General features: G+C 43.4%; 1 protein-coding gene across 1 annotated transcript in view; it reads right to left on the bottom strand.

The window, feature by feature from the left end:
* Positions 1 to 19,848, bottom strand: part of CDHR1 (cadherin related family member 1) — a 32,124-nt gene extending 12,276 nt beyond the window's left edge. The window contains exons 1-12 of the mRNA XM_065746584.1: positions 19,788 to 19,848; positions 18,998 to 19,093; positions 14,628 to 14,773; positions 13,742 to 13,792; positions 12,342 to 12,431; positions 11,836 to 11,922; positions 10,096 to 10,212; positions 8,780 to 8,923; positions 6,749 to 6,827; positions 4,009 to 4,109; positions 2,624 to 2,827; positions 937 to 1,089 (exon numbers count right to left, since the gene is read on the bottom strand). Coding sequence (XP_065602656.1) covers positions 937 to 1,089; positions 2,624 to 2,827; positions 4,009 to 4,109; positions 6,749 to 6,827; positions 8,780 to 8,923; positions 10,096 to 10,212; positions 11,836 to 11,922; positions 12,342 to 12,431; positions 13,742 to 13,792; positions 14,628 to 14,773; positions 18,998 to 19,093; positions 19,788 to 19,848 — 1,329 coding nt within the window. The remainder of the gene's footprint in view (positions 1 to 936; positions 1,090 to 2,623; positions 2,828 to 4,008; positions 4,110 to 6,748; positions 6,828 to 8,779; positions 8,924 to 10,095; positions 10,213 to 11,835; positions 11,923 to 12,341; positions 12,432 to 13,741; positions 13,793 to 14,627; positions 14,774 to 18,997; positions 19,094 to 19,787) is intronic.
* Between the last annotated feature and the right edge of the window lie 219 nt (positions 19,849 to 20,067).

The following is a 20,067-nucleotide window of genomic DNA, read 5'->3' as shown; positions in this document are numbered from 1 at the left end:
AACCTTCCATTTTAATACAATAACGATGCACCATACTTTTGTAGTATCTACAACCCATGTAGCTCAAAATGGCTAAGGAGCATTACAAGAAGAAACATGAATCATTTTGCAGTGCAATGACTCGCTAAAGATGCTATACAAATCGTGTGGCAAGGAGGAGAATAAAACCCAGGAAGACTGGCTTCTGGAGTAACAATGCCAGTTTGTATACGTAGCAGAAATGCTGTCACTGCCTCAAACAGTGATGGAACACGTGGTGGGAAGGCAGGGACGGCCCACGGGAGCTCAGGTGCACACAATGTACCTGAGAAACAGCAAGGGGTGGAGCCAGGATCCACCCCTTCCCAGACCTCATTTAAGGGTCAGCAGTGGCAAGAAGGGGGCTTTTTGCTGGAGCTCTCTGCCTGTGTGAGACTTTCTAAAGGTAAGCAGCTTTTTTCTTTCATATTATCATGGTATAAAAAATGGAAGTTAGCATGTGTTTGTACTCAGCTGTTTAGTTTTGACAGGTTTTTTTTTTTTACTTCAAAAGTCATTCAAAGTATTATAGCCAACTAAATTGTTTCTGACTAAGCAGGTGAATTTCTGGCTCCAGTGAAATTAGAATGTCTCCCTATGAACTAAGCACTGTGAGAACAGAAGTAACACCCTTAGATTTCATTCTAGAATGACTCAGACCGTATACAGTTTCCACTGAGATGTAATACTGCACAGTTTGTACTGTCCAGAGTAAATTATCCCACTGATGGCTCCATTAAACCTTTTGGAAGTTGATGAAACATTGGAGGAAATGAACTTCCTTTCTATGGAATATCAAGTCAGTGACAAGTCATCAGATAGCTCCAGGTGGACTGAGGAGATAAAACCCATCAGATATGTAAGCGGTCATACAGGTATCAGACATGTGGGCAGAGAGGATCCAGAAAGCAGAAGTACCTTGAAGGTTAACACCTTGAGTTTTTCGTAGTCAATAGCAGCAGAGCTTTCCACTATTACTGTAACCTGAGCCTCATTCAGGACTGTCTGGGGAACAACTCGGAAGATGCCGCCGGGTCCGACAAGGCGGAGGTTGAATTTAGCGTTGGCACCCTGTGAAGAAAAGCAGACACTGTGTTGTCTTTGGTGGGTGATGCGTTTCTTACAGCTTACATTGGCTCTGTTTCTTCAAGCTGTATAAAATTAGAATCAGTCTTACTGCTTAGAGCCCTTTGTTCCCCGCCCCCAAGGGAGGAGACTGCTAAGAAGCTTAGCTACATAATCTGTCCAGGCCTGGTCACAAGACAGACATAGCCCTTCTGTAAATAGACTGACAAGCTTGGTTATTCTTCCAGTCATAATGGAAGGACCCTGCAGCAGGACTGGCTAGCAGAAGCACTCTTTTGGCAAGAAATTTTTAGCTGCGTGCCTCGCACTGACAGCCAGTGTGGGTGAGAGGGATGGCATCGCTTGCACATGGGCAGGGAAGTTCTGCCTTCTCCTGTTTCCTGCTAAGGGGAGGCAACAGACCTGCCCAAGCCAGAATAACTGCCCATGTTTTCTGCTTATTTTATAACCTAACTTGCAGCCCTGAATATTTTGTAAATCTAGGTGATACATATATTTGGTTTCCAAATAGATAAGATGGGTTTTGTTTTCTTTCTTCTGCAGCAACATCCTCTGTGACGATAGCAGGATAGACATAGTGCTGCTTTGAAGGCAGTCATTTATCCAGATGCTGTGGAGCAGTGGGAGGGAGGGGGAAGAAGCTAGTGGGTTTGATAGAGTACAATACAGTCAAAAAAGCACGATACTGAGCAGTTATATAAGGGTGCTCTTTCTGATAGCAGTACAGTTCTCAGATGCATTAATCTTTCTCTTGTCACTACCTAACCTGAGGCAACTCAGATGGATGCCATTCAAGCACTAGGGATCCCTATAGCAACCACTGCTACAGTATTTGTGGGTATCAGAGGTCAGCTAGATGTCAGGCCGAGATGGATGGAGTCGTCTTTTCTTTTGCTCTATTTGGTTACAGTTAGTTTGGGTCCAGTGAAATTTTTAGGATAACCTAAAAATAGCACTAAATACATCAATGGGAATGATATATCAAAGCAAGAGTTACAGACTTGGGTCGTAACATAAGCTCTAGAGGGATAATATGCAGTTTTAAAAGCAACATGAGGGTATGGACTGTATGGTTTCTGGAGGGCTTTGAGAAGATAGAGACAAAAACTGAAAGCTCTTGAAGCTACTAAAGCCACTGGGATCTCTTAGTAGATATGTAAAGGGAATATGTTCCCAGACATGAGGCTGACAGCAATTGAACATAATCCATAGACAGAAAGAATACATGAGGGCTCTTCAATTTCAGTTGCTTCAAGAGTTGGGCTGCAGAATCAGGGCCACCGCTCTTCTCTTTGACATAATGCTCAGAATAAATGACATCTGACAGACTAAATATGCCTTAGAATCCAAACTGTCTGTGGTAATGGACCCCATGGATATTCTGCCTGCCCTAAGCTTTCTGGGAACGTGTGTGAAACAATGGAGTTCCAAAAAAAGCCAAGGTTTATGTTTGCCACTCTGATATCCCTTTCTATCTTTGGAAAAATAGGGCAGGGAAACTCATGCAGTTTCCATGTACCTGATCTGAATCGTTGACTGTAATCTTCAGTCCTCTCAAGATTTCTCCCTCTGGGGGATGCTCATACATGGTCAGTTCAAATCTGTTCTGGGGACCGCTTTCTCCGTAGAATGTCGGCGGATGGTTGTTGAGATCCACCACCCTTATAGTCACCGTGGCAAAGGCATGTGCTGAGACATTGCCTCCTGGGCTGACTTCGGATGCCTGCGGAAAGTAGAAGAGTGAGAACAATGATGAGGGAGTATTCCCTTCTTAGCTGCAGCTGGCTCATTCCTCAGTTCCATGTTTGGGTATTGTTCTGCATGCACAAGTCACCCTGACACAGCAGTTTTGGACAAGCATTCACAGCCTTGCATTTCTGTAGCGGTCTCGGTCCACTTTGCGCTGGAGTTTATGATGATGAGGAAGTTTGGTAATAATCCAGCCCCAACAAAGCTTTAATGGAAGAGTTCTCATTTTGTGAGCTTTGTATTTTACCCTAGGTAAAACCAATTCTCTAAAGACAGAAAACTCAGTAGAGATGAGATAATTGCTCATCCAAAGCGTTGACAAAATAGGAAAGGAAGATGAACTTGAAATGCGCTGGGTACCACAGGTATTTGATTGTCACGGTCCTGGAAGGGCAACAGCTTTGGAACTCTGTGAGGGAAAACTGTACTTGCTGTACTTAGGTTGCTTGAAGTTTCAAAGTGCCAAATGACAGATTTATTCTCTGATTTACAATTCCTCTTTGCTGTCCAGATTAGCATAATTTAAACTGGGTATGGGTTGTACAGATGAGCAAATCTAGCTGGCATTTTTATGAACTGAAAGATGGAATCTAAGTTAAATGATTCCAACATGAGGACTAATTCACCTCCTTGATGCTAAGACGTTTATTCTGTCAGAACAGAAAGTCTGCTGTGACAAAACACATCTGTCAAGTGTGCTCAAAAACAGCAGTGCTAGTCTGCTGTGCCTTTCTGAAGAATTATCATTCAATTAAGTTGGTAAAATAGCCTAAATTAATTTAGCAGTGCAAAATCAAATTACTTACAACTCTTGTTGTTTCACTTAAGAACAATCGGGGTGATCACTGATTTGGTACTACAGCTCTGCAATGTGATTGATTTCCCTGAAAAAAATGGTCTTCTTGAAGTAGGTGCAGTTACAACTGATAGCAAAAGGCAAGGTGCAATACTAATTTGACTAGATCACAGGGGAACCTTGTAGATTATTTCTAAACTCCCATATGTATCACTGAATGCATTGCAATGCATCTGGCCTCAATAAGCTAAGGAACCACATCAACAACAGCGACTATTGGGCGATTTCCCCTTAAGGAGTCTGCCAGGAAAGGGTGGTAGCAGGGTAAACCAAGCACAGCTGGTTCCATCAGTACATACCTGAACTCTTAGTTCATACACTTCTTTCCTGAGCTGATTTGGACTTTTTATAACGGAAATGGCTCCAGTTGTGTTGCTGATTTCAAATGACCTTTCGCTTCCTGCAATAAACCGAGACACTCTAGTTATATGCCACTCTTTCTGCTTCTTGTACAAGCGCGATATACTAACCATACACTTCATTAAGTATATCTTAGTCTGTATGTCCATCCACTCCTATCAGTAGATCTGTCACTCCTTTTAAGAAAAGAATTATTTCTATGCCTGGTCATAGTGGGTGAAAGCACAGACAAGGGGCGACAAGAATTTGCTCCCCTAGGGAGCAGCTCGGTGGAGTTCTGCCCCTGCAGGCAGTTGCCCTCACTGTCCTCTCTCCCACCTTGGTAAGGTTCCCTTTGAGCCTGAGCAATCAGGCATGCACAATTGGTATTCATTTCCACTATACTGCCTTTTTTGAATGCTGGTTTAGACAAAAACAAAAAAAGCAGTTCTCATCTGAATTAGCCAATGTCTATGTAGTTGCGTCTGAACAACAGGAACATCTCTCTCACTAATATCAGCTAAGGTGAGATGTTTGACAACTTATCCTAAAGAAGCACAGTCACTCTTTCTGGAAACAGCATCTTGGGAGAAGCGTCTTCTGGCTTTAGGCACCCAGTTGGTTAAGAAAACTCTTGGCCTCTCACAAGGCTGGCCTGCGTGAAAAGGGATTTTGGAGAATCTAGAGTAAAGCCCAGGCTTTTTTCATAGAGGTTGAGGCTGCCCTACAGGTAGGACAGGGCTGCAGGCTGACTTTGGTCCATGCAGTGTGACTTCCATCTTTCTGAATGGAACAGTTAAGGGGCTTTGATCCCTTTAAAATTGGTGAACTTGTGCTGCTCAGGGAAGGGACAGCCAGCAGCTGAGGCACCTGTCCCACACTATGCATCCCTGCATCCTGTCCCACATATAGAATTGGCCAGAGGATTGGTTCTGTTCTCTGTTTTGTGACAGAGCCTGCCATTGAAAGGGGATGAGGGAAGAACTCTTAAAATGAAGGCTCTTGAGGATTTTAGAAAAAAGCCCAGTCATTTTTAATTCTCTCTCAGTTCCAGTGCTAATTTTTAAACCATTTGATAGTGTCCCATTTTGCTAATGCCTGCAACTTCTATAAAGTACATTAGACACAACCTTGAACAGATATTGACTCCGACCGTGGTCGGTTATTAAGATACCTTGTGCTTTCTACGCCGTCCTGCCTGAGAAGGAGCTGAAGTCAGTGGAAGAGCTGAAGAAGGAGCAGTTTCAATCCACACTACCTCATGTTATTGTTTGTGTACCACAGGGAAACTGGTAACTCAGGGTACGTAGCACTGCACATGTTCCTCCATTTGGAGTTTCTAGAGGATTAGTTACTTTCTAAAGTAGTCCTACACAAGCTGGATACAAAAGCCTTATGAAGAATTAAAAATTTCCTGTTTTCTGATCCCACCTCAGTCTTTTCTTCTCCAGGTTGAACAGTCCCAAGTCTCTCAGCCTTTCCTCGTAAGGGATGCGTTCTAGGCCCCTGATTGTCTGATTGCTCTGATTCCATTGCCCCTGATTTGTGGCCCACCGATGGACTCTCACTAGAAGCATTCTGTCTTAAACTGAGGACCCCAGAACTCAACGTGGTACTCCAGATGTGGCCTCATCATGGCAGAGTAGAGGGGGAGGATCACCTCCCTTGACCTGGTGGCTGTGCTCCTTTTAATGCACCACATGCTTGTTCCCTGCTTCCTCTGACTTCATTTACTCTCCTTCAACAGTTTTCTCCCTGATTTAGCTTCTTTCTGTCCCATTTCTTTGTTTTTCTTTCTCATTCTCCACCTTTCTTTTTGACTTCTCTCATTTTTCACCTGTTTTTCTCTTCTGCAACCCCTATTCAACCCGTTCCCTTGCATCTGGGGAGAAGGGACATCAGCGTGGGTCCCATTCTACGCCAGGGCAAAATCTTGACTGCAACCCTCTCCCATCCACTCTAGATTTTGCTTTCTAGATGACATAACCAACTGAAGAATTTCCTGAACAGCTCTGCAACTCAACTTCACTTTTCTTGTATGAAATTTTTGGGTCCTGGGAGTTGGGGTGCCTAGTTATCGTGGAAGAGAGAGCCGAACGAAACCCAAAGGTTTACCTTGGAGCTAAGTGATTGACTTCACCAGCTGATGAGACATCAGTTCAGGTAAGTTTTGTATTTATGCTATTAAAAGACAGGCTACAAACACCCTCGGGAGAGCTAATGAAAAGCGTTACTTTCTTACAGTACGGCAGACAGATTTTCTTCACCAGTAAGTATCATTTCTTCCAAGAAGCCAGAGATGTAGCCATTTACCCACTTCAACGACAGTATTAATAGAAATAGTCCTCATAATGTCATGCCTGGGTCTCCCAGTGCATTTTCCCATTTCCTAGGTTAAATGATAGAGATGTTCAGTGGCACTGAATGCATCTCCCTTTATGTTTTCTGAAGCAACTCGTAGGCTACCACTGCCTAACGAATCAGCTATGTTAACAACTCCAAGCACGGTTTTGTGGAGTGGATACTAAAGCAAAGTGAAATGTATCTTATTTACGGGCAGACAGGGCCCTGGAGTTGTTTGAGATCTGTGATGCTGCATTGGTCACAGCTTTATTTAACTCTGGGCTACTCCCTCTCTAATTTAATGCCACATCTAGAATTGACTTCCCTTCAGATTTAATATAAGCCAAGTCTACTCACCATTCACGATGCAGTAGTGAATACTGTTTGGCTTTCCTCTGTCTCCATCGAGTGCAACAACAGTGAGTACCTCAGAGCCCTGGGGAGAGGTATTACCATTTGTGTTTTGAGATAAAAAAGCAATGTCATGGCAATGGCGTATTAATAAACTGAAGTTCAGTAAGTCTTTCTGCAGTTAGGTGTTGAGGGAATAGCGGTTCATTTTGCCCCTGCTGCATGGAGAACCCCCTAAAGTCCATTGACTTCCAATGAGAAGAATGCTCCTGCCAAGAGACGACGCCTGCTTGCCCTGTTCCCAGCCTCTTGTCCTTTCCTTCAGATTTTGAGCGACAAATCTGAGACCTAAGGATTGCCTTAGTTTGCTACCAAGATGCCCTCTGGTAGCTGCTGGAACTCTTGCTGTTGCTGTGTGCCCCGTGGCATGTGGAGACCCACACAGCTGCTAAGAATCAGATCTCAGCACCATTGAATTAGGTGCAGACAGGCAGCAGAAACAAGCCAAGGATCACAAAGCAACTTGCCTCACTGAACTTTCAGGACATAAAACTGTGATGATTTAACTGTCCATGAATCCTTCACAGTCTTTCCATGTAAATGAAATGGTCTTGGGCTCTATGTACATGGATACATGCTGGAGACCATTTGTTCCAATGGCTGTTTCTATTGACTGAAAAGGATGATGCCTATTGGCATTGAAGTGCTCACCAAGTTGCCACATGTTGCACGGTGTAGGTAACTGAAGTGCTACTGTTTTGGACTGCAAAAATAGAAAACACTGAAGAAACTGTCAGACAATCTCAAGTGACAACAGGGAACATTTTTGTGACAACCCTTGAGCGAATTTTTCAAATAAGAGGAAGGTTCTGTTAGAGCAGTTGGAACTGTTTTTACTACCCTTCACACTGGAAGCTGCAATAAAGTCTGCCTATGGGGCAAAATGCAGTGCAGTCTGCTTTAATGCTGACAACTCCACCAAGAAGAAAAGCGAGTTTAGAAAACTAACATCGAGCATGTAATCAACACTGAAGTCTTTTATTCCACTTCTCTCTGTTGAGTTCCTTTTAATAGCAAAGCTCACGCTGGGAAGGACCTGTTTGTGCTTCCATCATTAGAACATCATAATGGCATTAAGCTATGAGCTCAGGATGGATTATAATTAACATTTAATGATTCTTATTTCCATGGTAAGTACTAACTTATGTACGCACCTAATAGTTATTTCAAGATCTATGTAGAATTTACTCAGAATAAGTCAACGTACCATACATTCTGAACATCCGCAAAGAACATGAGCATTACTCTACCCTGCTGAAATGTAACAGCCTGTGAACTGAACTGCAGCACTCTGTCACACATTTCCTTGCAGTTTTGGACAGAAAGTAAAGCCGTGAACTTTACTGTTTCAGGAGAAGAACAAGACGAAGGGTGCTAACGCACTGATAGTAGTCTAAGGGTGGGTAGTTTCATAAGTAGATAACATTTCTTATCCTACGTATGAAGAAAGTTTTAATTCAAACATATACCAGGGTGAAAGTTGATCATATTCAGTATTGTGCCACTGCTTAGATAGAGAGAAAATTGTTTTGTTTGCAGCTTCAGGAATAATATGCAGCTGGAAGCATCATCAACATCAAGACTACTGTATGGCTAAAAGCACCAAAATAGATAAAAGACACTGACTGGCTAAACTCTATGCTCTCTTTTAGGCAAATCTGACATGAGGAGCTTCTGAGATGACGGCGCAGCCCAGAGATCACTGTACTCCTTGGATTGTTCATGATACGTAAGTAGGCATTCCAACGAACTTTTAGCTTAAGTGGCTCTCCTAAGTATGCCTCTGTTTGCTTCATGTTCTGTTGGATTTAGGCCTGGGGGGATTTCCTGGGCCCTTCTGCCTGTCTAGCTGAGCAGAAAGCATCCTGCGCTACACAGATGTCAGGTTCACCTCGGCCAAGAGGATAGCACAACAGCCTAGAGCATGTGTTTACCTTGGCTGAGACATGAAAGACTGCCCTTCTAAGGGGTGCTTACCGCAAGTGTATCCTCATAGACGTATCCATAGTAGGGAGTCCCGATGAACATGGGAGGAGTGTCCTGAACATCCTCCACGTTGACAGTAACAGTTGTTGTGGCTGAGAACACTTTGTTGTCTCCTCTGAGCTTCCCACCACCATCCTAGAAAAGAAGTCACTGTCAGGTCTCTCAGCTGGAGCAGGCAGGCAAGTTCATTTATGGCACTGTACGTACCACACAAGCCTTCACAAACACAGTTCCAGGAATCTCTTATTTCTCTCAACACGCTCTCAACTCTACTGCCCTATTCCCTTCTCTTTTCCATCTGTTCCATTTTCTTTCTGATTAGGGAGACACCTTGTGAAGTCTTAAAAGTAATTTCTTCTAAGAATCTATTTTGATGAAATATGCAGTCATGCATTGCTGCTTACCAACAACGCAGAAGATGGAGAATTTAAGTTTGTTGTTGTTTGGTTATTTGAATTTTGGGATAGGAGAAAGCTAGAAACAGATGCAAAAAGTTAGCTTGCCATAATATCAAGACAACAGTCTTTGCTGTAGCAAAGTAGTGCATATTTACTGGGAAATTAAGCATGGTGCATGTGACCAAAGTCTCCCAGGGGTTTTGCATGGGTTAAGCAACAACGTGGAGGAGCACAAACCCAGGAGCTGTGTGATGGCCACAGCATACAGTCTGCAGGGACCCATGTGACCACCTGTCTGACAGTTCTCTGCAGGATCCTGGGAGACTTTACTTCAGGATCTGTAAACTCTTAATGCCTCCTATGAATCCTCAACCGTGCCACAGGCACCGTACTGCTGAGAAAGGATGTGCAGCAGTGTCTGTAGGATTTGTATAAGATCCTGCCACAGCGCAGCAGAGATGTGAGAAAAAAAGAAACGTCCACAGACTCTTCCAGAGCTCTTTCCCCATTGTGACAGGTGAGTACCGGGCAGCACGAGATAGTCCCAGGGGCCCGACACATCCCAAAGCTGGGGCTGCGTAAACCACTTGCTTCTGAGCAACTCCCAAAGCAGACGTGTGATTTTCTGCAGAGCAGCTTGCTGCCCTGGCACTGGAGACTCAGCTCAGTGTGGGAAATCCACCCCTGGCTGCTCCAGATGTTGCTCAGCAGCAGGCACTGGCCACCTTTCCACCTCACCTCTCTGTGGTACCCATTGTTCCTTCAGACGTGGCGGAGGGAGCGACTCTGCTGTCTTAGTGTCATGCTACTTATTTCAACAGCCTCTTAAGTCACACTTCTGTTTGATCTAAGCTGCCCCACTCAAATGCGATCCTTCACCTCCTGCAGTTTCAGAGGAAAGCTTCTTACCTTGGCTACCACAACAACAAAATGTGTTCTTGATTTCTCATAGTCCAGGGTGACCCCCGTTTTGATGCGCAGGACCCCACTGTGACGGTCTATTGTAAACTTATTAGCATGGATGTTCTAGAGGAAGAGGAAAGGAGAAACAGCAGAAGATGACAGGTATGAAAATAAGTTTGCCATAGGGATTGATCTTTTTTTCATCTGCTAAGGGAAAAGATCAGAATAATGATACAGTTTGGGAGCATAACGTATTTTATGAATTTCACCTCTGTGTGTTTATGATCATTTCATGAACCAGCCACGAGTCTCTCATTTTTCAGAATAAATCAGTTGGCTTCAATGTAGATTTTACAGATGTTTTTCATTGTGAAATCTTAAGCTTTGGCTAACAGTTCATTGCTTGGAATGAGGGAGAGAGGCTTAACAGGAGAGGAAAAAAAAAGCAAGGGGGGAGAAAGGAAGAAGAAAAACAATGGCATGCTGCATGCACAGAATATTGTCAAGGACTTCTAGAGTGACAGTTTATCAATTTTTGGGATATCCAAGAGACAGCTAAAAGACACCTGATTTTCAAAAGGGCCTAAAAATGTCTCCCTCCCCTTATGGAGAGGATCCACAAACGCATAACTTTGGGTTTCCATACACAGTGGTCACTGGCAGACGATATTGTCCTTTTGGTGGACATCACCACCTGCCCACAGCAGAGTTACCAAGACTGTTCTTTCTGAGCAACTGAAGAATTGTGCCAAAGGATGTGGCAACGTGTTTTCAATAAACATATTTAGTAATCTTTTAGTTACTTTAGCTGATATAACTAAAGTTACTAGACACAGAAGCTTGAAATAGCTGTTTCTGGCTTCAGAGTCTATTGGCTTACTGGAAGAAGCCCCGTGCAAAACTGAATCCTGCACATAGTGCATTTTGATTGGCTCATAATTGGTGAAATCAAAACTAAATCTCAACAAGGTGTTCTGTTGCTTGTCGTTCTCAATGCCGCCGACAAATGAGGCAATGGTGTTCTTTCTCAGTATGCCCGAGCTCTTAACCAGATTACCTTCCATGCTACGTAAATATATTCCAACTTTTCTCTGTATTGTTTCTAAGGTAAACATTGCAATAAATCAGTTTGGGGTTTTTATTCCACTGCCTTTTGAATAAGGGCAACTACAGCTCATCTGGAGGAAAATGCTTACGGAAAGAACAACTTTAAAGGGCATCACGTAAAAAGTTTCCCTTCTGGCACGCAAACGTCTGCCCAGCTTTAAATATGAAACCCTTTCAGTTCTTCCCCAGCGGGCAACACCTGAAAGGCTGGTTGCACGTGGGCACTGGTTGTGTCAGAGAGAAAGCATAGTACTCTGTACTGCGATACAGGTTTCCATTTTGCTCCAGCCTGCTGCATCCAAGTACAGATCGGGTTTCCATGCGCTTTCCCTTCTGAAGAAAGCTATATCATGCATTTGAAATTCTACATGAACACAGGGTTACAAGTTAGACTTGCTCTCCTGTTAACCCAAGGAAGGGGCCCCCAGGAGCTGTGATAGGAGGCACAGAAATGACAGTGGCAACTCCAGCTCCAATCCTCGGCTGCCATGCTGCACTTGGCTGCTCAGCAGCAGACTATCCATTTTGCCAAAGCTTGTTTTCTTGTGCAGACTGCAAAATTGGCTCTGTAGATGCTACTGCTCAATCCTCTGAATCTTAAATGAGAGACGATTCTTGAAGGTACAGATAATACTTTACCTGCAAGAAGTAGGTGATGCTTCCTCCAGAACCAGTGTCTCTGTCCACTGCCTCAATCTTAAAGATACTGCTGCCAGAGGGAGAGTTCTGTGACCAGAAAGTTGTACCAGAGTCAGACAGAAGTGAAAAATGAGCGCGCAAGGAGGCAGAGAAAGGGCGTGCTGGTAGGAAGAGTGTAAATGAATGAGGGAACCAAACAGCAGAAAAAAAAGAGGGTATGGAGGGAAGCAGAATATGGAAGTAAAGCTTTCTGGAATAAACAGGACAGGAAACCTACTGAAACAGAGTATACCCTATTTCCACTGAAACAAATTCTAAAATCACACTGTAGAACTTGCCCACTAAATAGCATGCCTTAAGTCCATATGGACTTAACTCCCTGTGTTTGACTAAACCTCATAACCAAAGAAAGTGAGTTAGTCCTACATGTCTTGTTACTTTACTGAAAACACACAGCTTCTCTTCACATTCTGCTGAAATAGAGTATGCAAAGAAACTTTACCAACCTCTGAGACTTGGACTATATATGGTGTATTGATGAACTCCGGGCTCTCATCATTAGCATCTGTTACAAGGATCCTAACTTTCTCTGAAACCTGGAGTGGAATATGAAGAACACATTACGACTTGAGCTGATTTACAATGTGAACCTGTTCATTTGCCTACTGATGTTCAGACAAAGGTAATGAAAATATGCATTGTAATACAATGTATTCACACTAATAAAACTGAGCATATAAAAACAAAACCAGAAAGCCACAGAAGCCAGAAGAATTATCTGTGTGGACAACACCCAGATATCTCTGGACTAAAAAAGGAGACTTATAACTTATGAAGTGCTTTTTTACACTGGGGCCAATTTTCAAAAGTCATTTTTCTTCTGTATAGCATTCAAGCTACCGGTATACATTTTATGGGAATACATAAAAGACTGTAAAAGTTAGTAGCTGACAGCCAAGAGCATTAATTAATATCTCACTTGATATCATCTCAGTAGGTCAATAGCCTGCATAATTTGGATGGATGAATGCATGCTTTTAATATTTAACCATCTACTATCTGAACCATCTACCTTTCTAAAAGTATGAAACCAAAATATATTTGATCAACAGAGCTGCCCAGATTTCTGCAAAGTGGACACATGGATGTGATCCCATTAATAGATATTTGCAGAAATTGTGAGAACAGTTGTGCCTGAAGGGCATCATAGATGCCTCCCAAACATAGAATAATCTCACTCCGTTTGTTTGAGATCAGGAAGAGTTCGAGTTATCCAGTTTTGCGGGTAGTTAGAAGGTCACACTTTTGTGGCACTGCTAGTGACAGAACCTAAGTCCTCTTACTGGCAGACTAATATCCTGACCACGATAACATCTATCTGTAAAGTGAAAATGACAAGGAAATTTGTACAACTAGGACTGGCTGCTTGTGCCTCATATACACTCTTAATGATTAGACATAGTCAAAGCTGTGTTCAACAGCAGACAAGAAAACCACCTTAGCCTTGGCAAATCTTCTTAATGCTGCACTAGAGAAATATTGTGGGGGTGGAGGGCCAGTCAGCTTTTGCATGTCTGGCTCTGGTTCCAGTTGTGTTACACTTCTTTTGCCAACTCTTTCTTAGTTATGAGTGCCACTGAGCTGACAGTGGAACTTCATAGGAAGCTGCTGTTATTCGGCAGGCTACTGTCAAGCTTTCAGCTCACGCTACGCTTTAATTATCCTCTAATAGCTGGAGCGAGACCTGAGGTACTGGCAGTCTGGTGGCTCTTGAATCAGGAGCTAAGACTCTAATGAGATTATGTTTTCTGATAAAATGAGATAGTCCCTGTAGGGTAAATTAATGAAAGGATGTACAACGGCAGGGTGAACAGTTTGACAAGTTAGTGTAGAATTAAACACTTACTGTACTCAGGCCGTCTGAAATACTGACAATAACTTCAATCTCATCTTCTTTCTGTAAAACAGTAACAGATATTTGTTAGGTGGTTTTGCTCTTATTGGAGGAGGAACTGCAGACTTAAACATGTCTCAGCAGGTACACGTAAATAGCAACTGATATGACAGAACCACCACAGCAGAGGCCGAGGAGGCCTCTCAGAGGCTTCAGCTGAAGTGTTTCAAGGGCTTTCTGGAGATACGGACAAGAAGTGGATGCTCTGGGAATTTGTATTGTATTATAAAGCTCCAGTGAAAATAAAAGTAGTCTTTTTGAAGAAATACTTCATAGAATAATTTTGAACTAATATTGTTCTGTTAGTATGCAGTATTTTGAAAGGTTTACTAAATATTGTTGTCTTCACTGCATGGGCTACATGATGGGTGATAACTGTGCTTCCAGAGTAAAGTTTCCTTTAGTACACTATTGCTGGGAACATCTTTAACCCACATGGTTATGGGGTAAAGGACCGTGACATAACTAGTGAAGTGTACTCGGACACCGCTTACGTATATTTCTACTTCGCCCTATGACAGGAGAGTTCTAAAGAAATTCAATTGCATCTGAGGATTAAAGGACTGTTCTTGATTGTGCATGTGTGGGGGTAGATAGGAATAAAAGATAAACTCTTCTGGCAAATGCTGGAAAAAAAAAGCCCACAGCTGCCAAGACAGTAGCGTCAGTGGTTCAAGTCAACCGGAAAACAACCTGATGGATGAATTATAGCATCTAAGAATTACAAATTACATGTCTCAGGAGCAAACAAGTTGGCATTGTCCCTCCAAGACACAGATCAACTGAAAGTCAAGGAAATTGCACTAAAGTAGAGTGATGACATTTTGCTGTACGCTACCTCTCTGTCAAGTTCCTCGATCAGCGTCACATTTCCAAGGTTCCCATCAACAGAAAAGTATCGCCTTGATCCAGCCTCGTAGGTCAGGCCGTACGTCACGGGATCTCCTTCCGGATCAGTTCCGTTCAGAGTATACACATGGGCACCTGAAAAAGTGGCTGCTGAGCCTTTCCCAGTGGTTATGTCAGCCAGTGAATATTTCACCAGCCTGCTTCATAGGGTCTTAGCCATCCTGCAGGAGGCAAAGCTTCTGTGAATCAAACCTACTGTGAAATACAGACATGTAGTAGTTCAGTGGTTTAACTGAATTCCCCAGTGCTGTTTTCCCTTGGTGAGGGGCCTTTCCTGTATAGCTGTACTGTTTGCATCGCAGCATTCACACAGATAACGTGTTCCTGACTATCAACCGAGGTGTGTCTGAAGTGATGATGCTGTAGAACTGGGAGATAATCCTGGCAGCACCAAAAGGCCCTCACATAAACCAGAGGATGCAGGAGCCTGGGCTCAAGGCAGCATTCTCACCGGACAAGGCCCAGGCTCTGGAGACATAGGGACATTTGTAGACTTCTTCATTTTCAGAGTTAGTTAGAAGCAAAAGCCTTCCTGCTTAGCTACAATCATTACCTCCGTCTCATTAAACTCTCTGCTTAACACATCCACTCGTGCTCATACCAATGAATAAATTCTCTAAATTCATCAATCTATTTCCTTCACACATTGGGGAAAGAAAGATTGTCATTTCTATTTTTACACACCTGAGAATTAAGCGCCAGTTTTCACAGTAAACTGACTTTATCAGAAGCAACAAACTCTAGGGGAGTTACAATCCCCAAACTTTAAGATGGTGAGTGTTTATTGGTATCATTTTGATTAAACTTGGGTGTCATTCTACTGTGCATTAACATCTTCATCCAAATAACTGCAAACACTTCATGACTATCAGTAACTGAGCCTGATATATACAACACCATTGCGTAGTTTTCTTCTACCTCATAGCAGTCTGCTGTGATTTGGGAGCCTTATCCAAAATAGACAGGTTACAGAAGTACAGAATGCAAAGTGTTTTGTATCTACTAAAAGAGAGGAATAAGCTGAGATTGCTCTACATAGTGTCTGAAAAGGACACCCACCTCCTGATAGAGCTGCTTGCTAAAAAGGCAAATTTCAAGGCAGCTGAAGGTCTTACAGCACCAGCATCGACTGCACTGCTCTTGTTTTCCAAAAGCTTTTGCTAAATATCACAGCTGGTGCCAAATGAGGAATTCAGGTATCACAATTGTCACAATTCCACTGACATCACTGTAAATACAGTGCTTTATCACATCCTTTTTCTGTCTTTAGAAGCTTCCACTGCTTCTGGTTCCCTTCTCCACTTTCTTTCCTTCCATGTTTCATACTACTGTCTGTCCTACCTGCATATTCTACAAACTTTTCTATACAGAAAACAGGATTTTCTTGTTGTAGGTACAAGTGACAAGAAACACTGATATTGTAACAGACAGAGACTGCTGAGCTTTCTGAGCAAATAATGAAAGACATCGTCAATCTTTACATCGAACTTGCTTTGCAGCTAAAGCTGAAACTTCTCATTTTTCACAACAGAAGATACTTGTGCGCCTTTCAGGTAGGACTGTGTGTCAGATTTTCTCTTCTACTTCATTACAGTTCCTAATTTAGCCTGAATTGTAATTTCTTTGCACAATCCCCTCCATATCATTAACACTCTGGGAGCACTTCTCAGCACAGTGTTAATACCAATTAAAAATCTCTGCTCAGCATGCTGTCTCCACTTGCTGAAAAGAAAATAAATGAAACACCTATCTGAAACACCTATTCAAAATATTATCTGTGAATCCCAAGTAAACAGCACCTCCCGGTCAGAAAGATGTAGGACTGGAAGGGACTTTGACTGAGGACACAGTAGGTGGATATGAGGGCCTCAATGACACACTGGTGCTTGGGGGACAGAGCAGCAGGTGGGGACAGGATGTCCTGGGAGCTGCATGCTGCTTCCCAGGAGACATGTCAGGATTTGTCTCAAATATATTATTTTCTCTGAAAAGCCATTTGCTCTTCGCTCCTGCTGCTCAGGCTGGATTGCTGTCCTCTGGTGCTACTGTTCAATTCTACTTCATTTCTGAAAAATTTATTCATGGGGAGCCTCTGTCCACATGCTCTGGGGCTGCTTTTTACCCTCTCGCTGCAGACTCGATCTCCCTGCTTCATATGCAATGCTCTGTAAACAGATACGCTGCCTGCCATGTTACACAGGCCAGGAACACTTTGGACTCGCATCCACTCTCCATCTTCCTTTGCCACCACAGCTGACAACTGTTAGCAAGGCATCAAGAGGGACATGCATGGACATGCCACCTCACTGAGGTTATTCACTCTCTCTCCACCAGGAAAGGAAACAAGCTATCGACAACAAGTCCACAGGTGGCTATGGACTGTAAGCTCACCCTAGAGCAAGAGGGACTGCTGGGGAACATGGACCACAAACCACGACCCCAGACCTGCTCTTTATCAACTGCTGCTGCTTCCCACCTGCACCCTGGCTGACTCAGGAGGGAAGGTGGCCACGCCAGAAAACAGCTAAAGAGCTGCAGGAGCCATGGGGGAGGTTGAAGGATGGAGAGATCTGAAGCAGTCGGGCAGATGGAGGCAGGCAGTGGGGAGTTGGAGCTGTGAGCACAAAGAAGTGCCACTGCAAACTGCTTTCAGCCAAAGGGAGCTTATATGTTGGGACATAGGGAAAAAAAAGAAAGAAAAGCAAGCACAAGAGGCATTCAGAAATCTCCAAAGCACTGAGGATGCCTGGACGTTGAGAAGAGAGCCCTTATAAGGGTACTTCAATCCCTTGTTTTGCATCTCTTCTCAGCGTTCCACTACAAGAGCTTACAGGATTAATGAGGTAAGATGAAGCAAACAACCTGAAATAGTATCTCATGCGTGCCGTAAGACCTTGATTAGGGTCACATACATCTGGTATGTGCAGAGGCAACTCTTTTGCAAAGAGCTCCTCACCAAATATCCCTATCTGCCCCACTGAGTGGTCACACAAACCACAGCTGCCACTTTGGCTCATTACTTTTCCCATAGTTCTTATATCTGCCACTGGAACGACTGATGTTCTGGCCACTCTGACCCTAAGGAGCCTCAAGATCCACAGCTTTAAGTGGGATCTGAAGATACATAGGCAAATCCATGCTGTCACATAGAAATAGCAGTTGCTTTCTTCGTGGTAATTTATGCTATAGGGTATATAACTGACAGACTATAACTACCTATAAGCAGACAAAATACCAGAAGGGAAAAGAAGGTCAGGTAAAAGATGACACGAGCAGGATAATGTGCTTTTCTTGAGCTTGGTGTGTTCTCGCAGCTGAAGCGCTTCTTCCTACAGCAGGGTGGATAAACCATCAGCTCCTTTCAGTGCCCTGACATACCACATGTGCCTCACCTACAAGTGCTGGGGATTGTAACTAATGCACAACACGTAACCTCAGCAGAGCCAAAGCCTGTAGCATTTCTTTGGCTGCCTGCAGCCCCTGACAGACACAAGAGGGACTGTGTGCAGCCCCCTCCCTCCTCTGTGCACGAGGGCAATAGTAAGTGGGTGTTCTGGTGCTGCACTGGCAATAACTGAATGCTTTTCTTTACAGACAGATGAGCAAAGCCTAACTAGAACCTCAGTGCTACATCTGGAGGTTTTCATCGTGGCGTTTTATTACACATAACCTTTCTAGATGTTAGGAAGTTTTCCTTTTCCCATGGGAAATGTTGATTAGTAATCATCTATTAGTTGTATTCTATTTTTTAAAATGCAATTAGTTTAAAAAAGAAATTTCTAAATCCACCTGCCTCGAGAAGTTCAAAGAATATATCAGTTTTTGAATTTTCAGTAAAACAAAACTGTATTTGTTTAAAAAAGAAACAGTTGTTGTTACCAAGCAGTTTTCCTCTAAGAAAATAAACGTTCTACCATTTGTGCTGTACACGTGAGGAATGTGGTACCTCTTCACAGAAAACCACGCCTCCTACTTCTCAATGCACACCTTGCTTTCATCAGGGCTGACAAAATTATCAGCGACTGTGCTTTCTGCTCATAAACATAGCACCAATAAGAAAATCCCAAAGGTCTGCTCTCTGATGCTGGGAACAGATTCGTGCACCAAGGAAAGGGGACAGAATATCATGCTTTAAATTACAGCTACGAATCAAACGCGCCGTTGTAAATCAAGAGCTTGAGAAGAAAACCCGTGTGAGACCACACTGCTTAACACCACCTATGACAGAATGCACGTTGCCAATCAAAAGAGCGACCGGCTCCAGCTCTGTACTTTAACCACACGAGTTTGCATACTGACCGACAGGTGTGTCCTCGGAAAGGCTGAGAAGTGCCATGTTCCCGTTTGTGCTCCTGGCTCCGTTATCGAAGAAGTAGGGGGCATAATTTGCCTGAACTGTAATTAAAACAGAAGCCAGAGACAAATGTGTCATCAGTGGCAGTTACCTAGCTGCTACCTGACTTGGTAAACAGGAGCTCCGTGGGGAATACTACGAGGGCACAACGTACCCATTGCTGCAGGCACTTTCAGGGTTCTATCTGTACAGGCACTTTCAGTACAATCACTTCTACGTGCTACTGTGCATTCACACAGCAGCGAACAGAGAAGAAGGGCATATAAAAAAACGTGGACAGAACCGAACCAAGCAGCAGGATCTCTCTAGGATGTCTCAGTCAGATCTGGGCATTGTCACTGCAAAACGTTAACTGAACGGGGACTGAAGCGCTCCCGGTGCCTCGGCAGCTCACCCAGTACTCCGAACACATTCTGCCTTAACGCTATGCCTACTGCATGAGCAATTAGCCAGAATTAAATTGTTACTTACTTCCTGCCAGACAACAGCAAAGTTTAAAAAAACAAAAAAACAAAAAACAGGTTAGTGGTCTGTCTACTGACTGGCTGTCAGCTTCAAAACAGCCCATTTGAGACAAATCTATGTAAGCACAGAGGGGAACAATCACGCGGGGGTCAGCAGTTGCCGCAGAAAATATTTCAGGACAACGTTACCACACCAGTAAAGATTACCATGGGATTTAAGGTGATGCCCGTACCCTCCTACATTTTTATTTAAAGGGATCATCATACTCACCCAGGCAAACGTGCACCAAACTGAGAAATAAGGAGGGGATGCAATGCCTTACATGCTTCATCCCACTGGAGAAAGGGATAGTTTCTTCTGTTTTGAGGATTTTTGTTTTTCTCTGCAAGGTCCAGGAAAGTGTCCTTCAGGCTGACGCAGTGGAGAAATGTGCAAGAGGCAGTAACAGATGCTAAGATGTTAAGCGGATGACACGGCTTAATTTCTGAGGAATTTAAAGAAGCTCCTTCCTACCGCCTAATTAGACCAATTACTTTGCAGGGAGCAGTGG

This window comes from Cyrtonyx montezumae, unplaced genomic scaffold (genome assembly GCF_038088225.1).
Source record: "Cyrtonyx montezumae isolate F1298 unplaced genomic scaffold, pur_monq_1.0 scaffold_4, whole genome shotgun sequence".
NCBI classification, from domain to species: Eukaryota; Metazoa; Chordata; class Aves; order Galliformes; family Odontophoridae; genus Cyrtonyx; species Cyrtonyx montezumae.
Note: the sequence above shows the minus strand (reverse complement) of the source record. Positions and strands in the feature narration are given on the sequence as shown.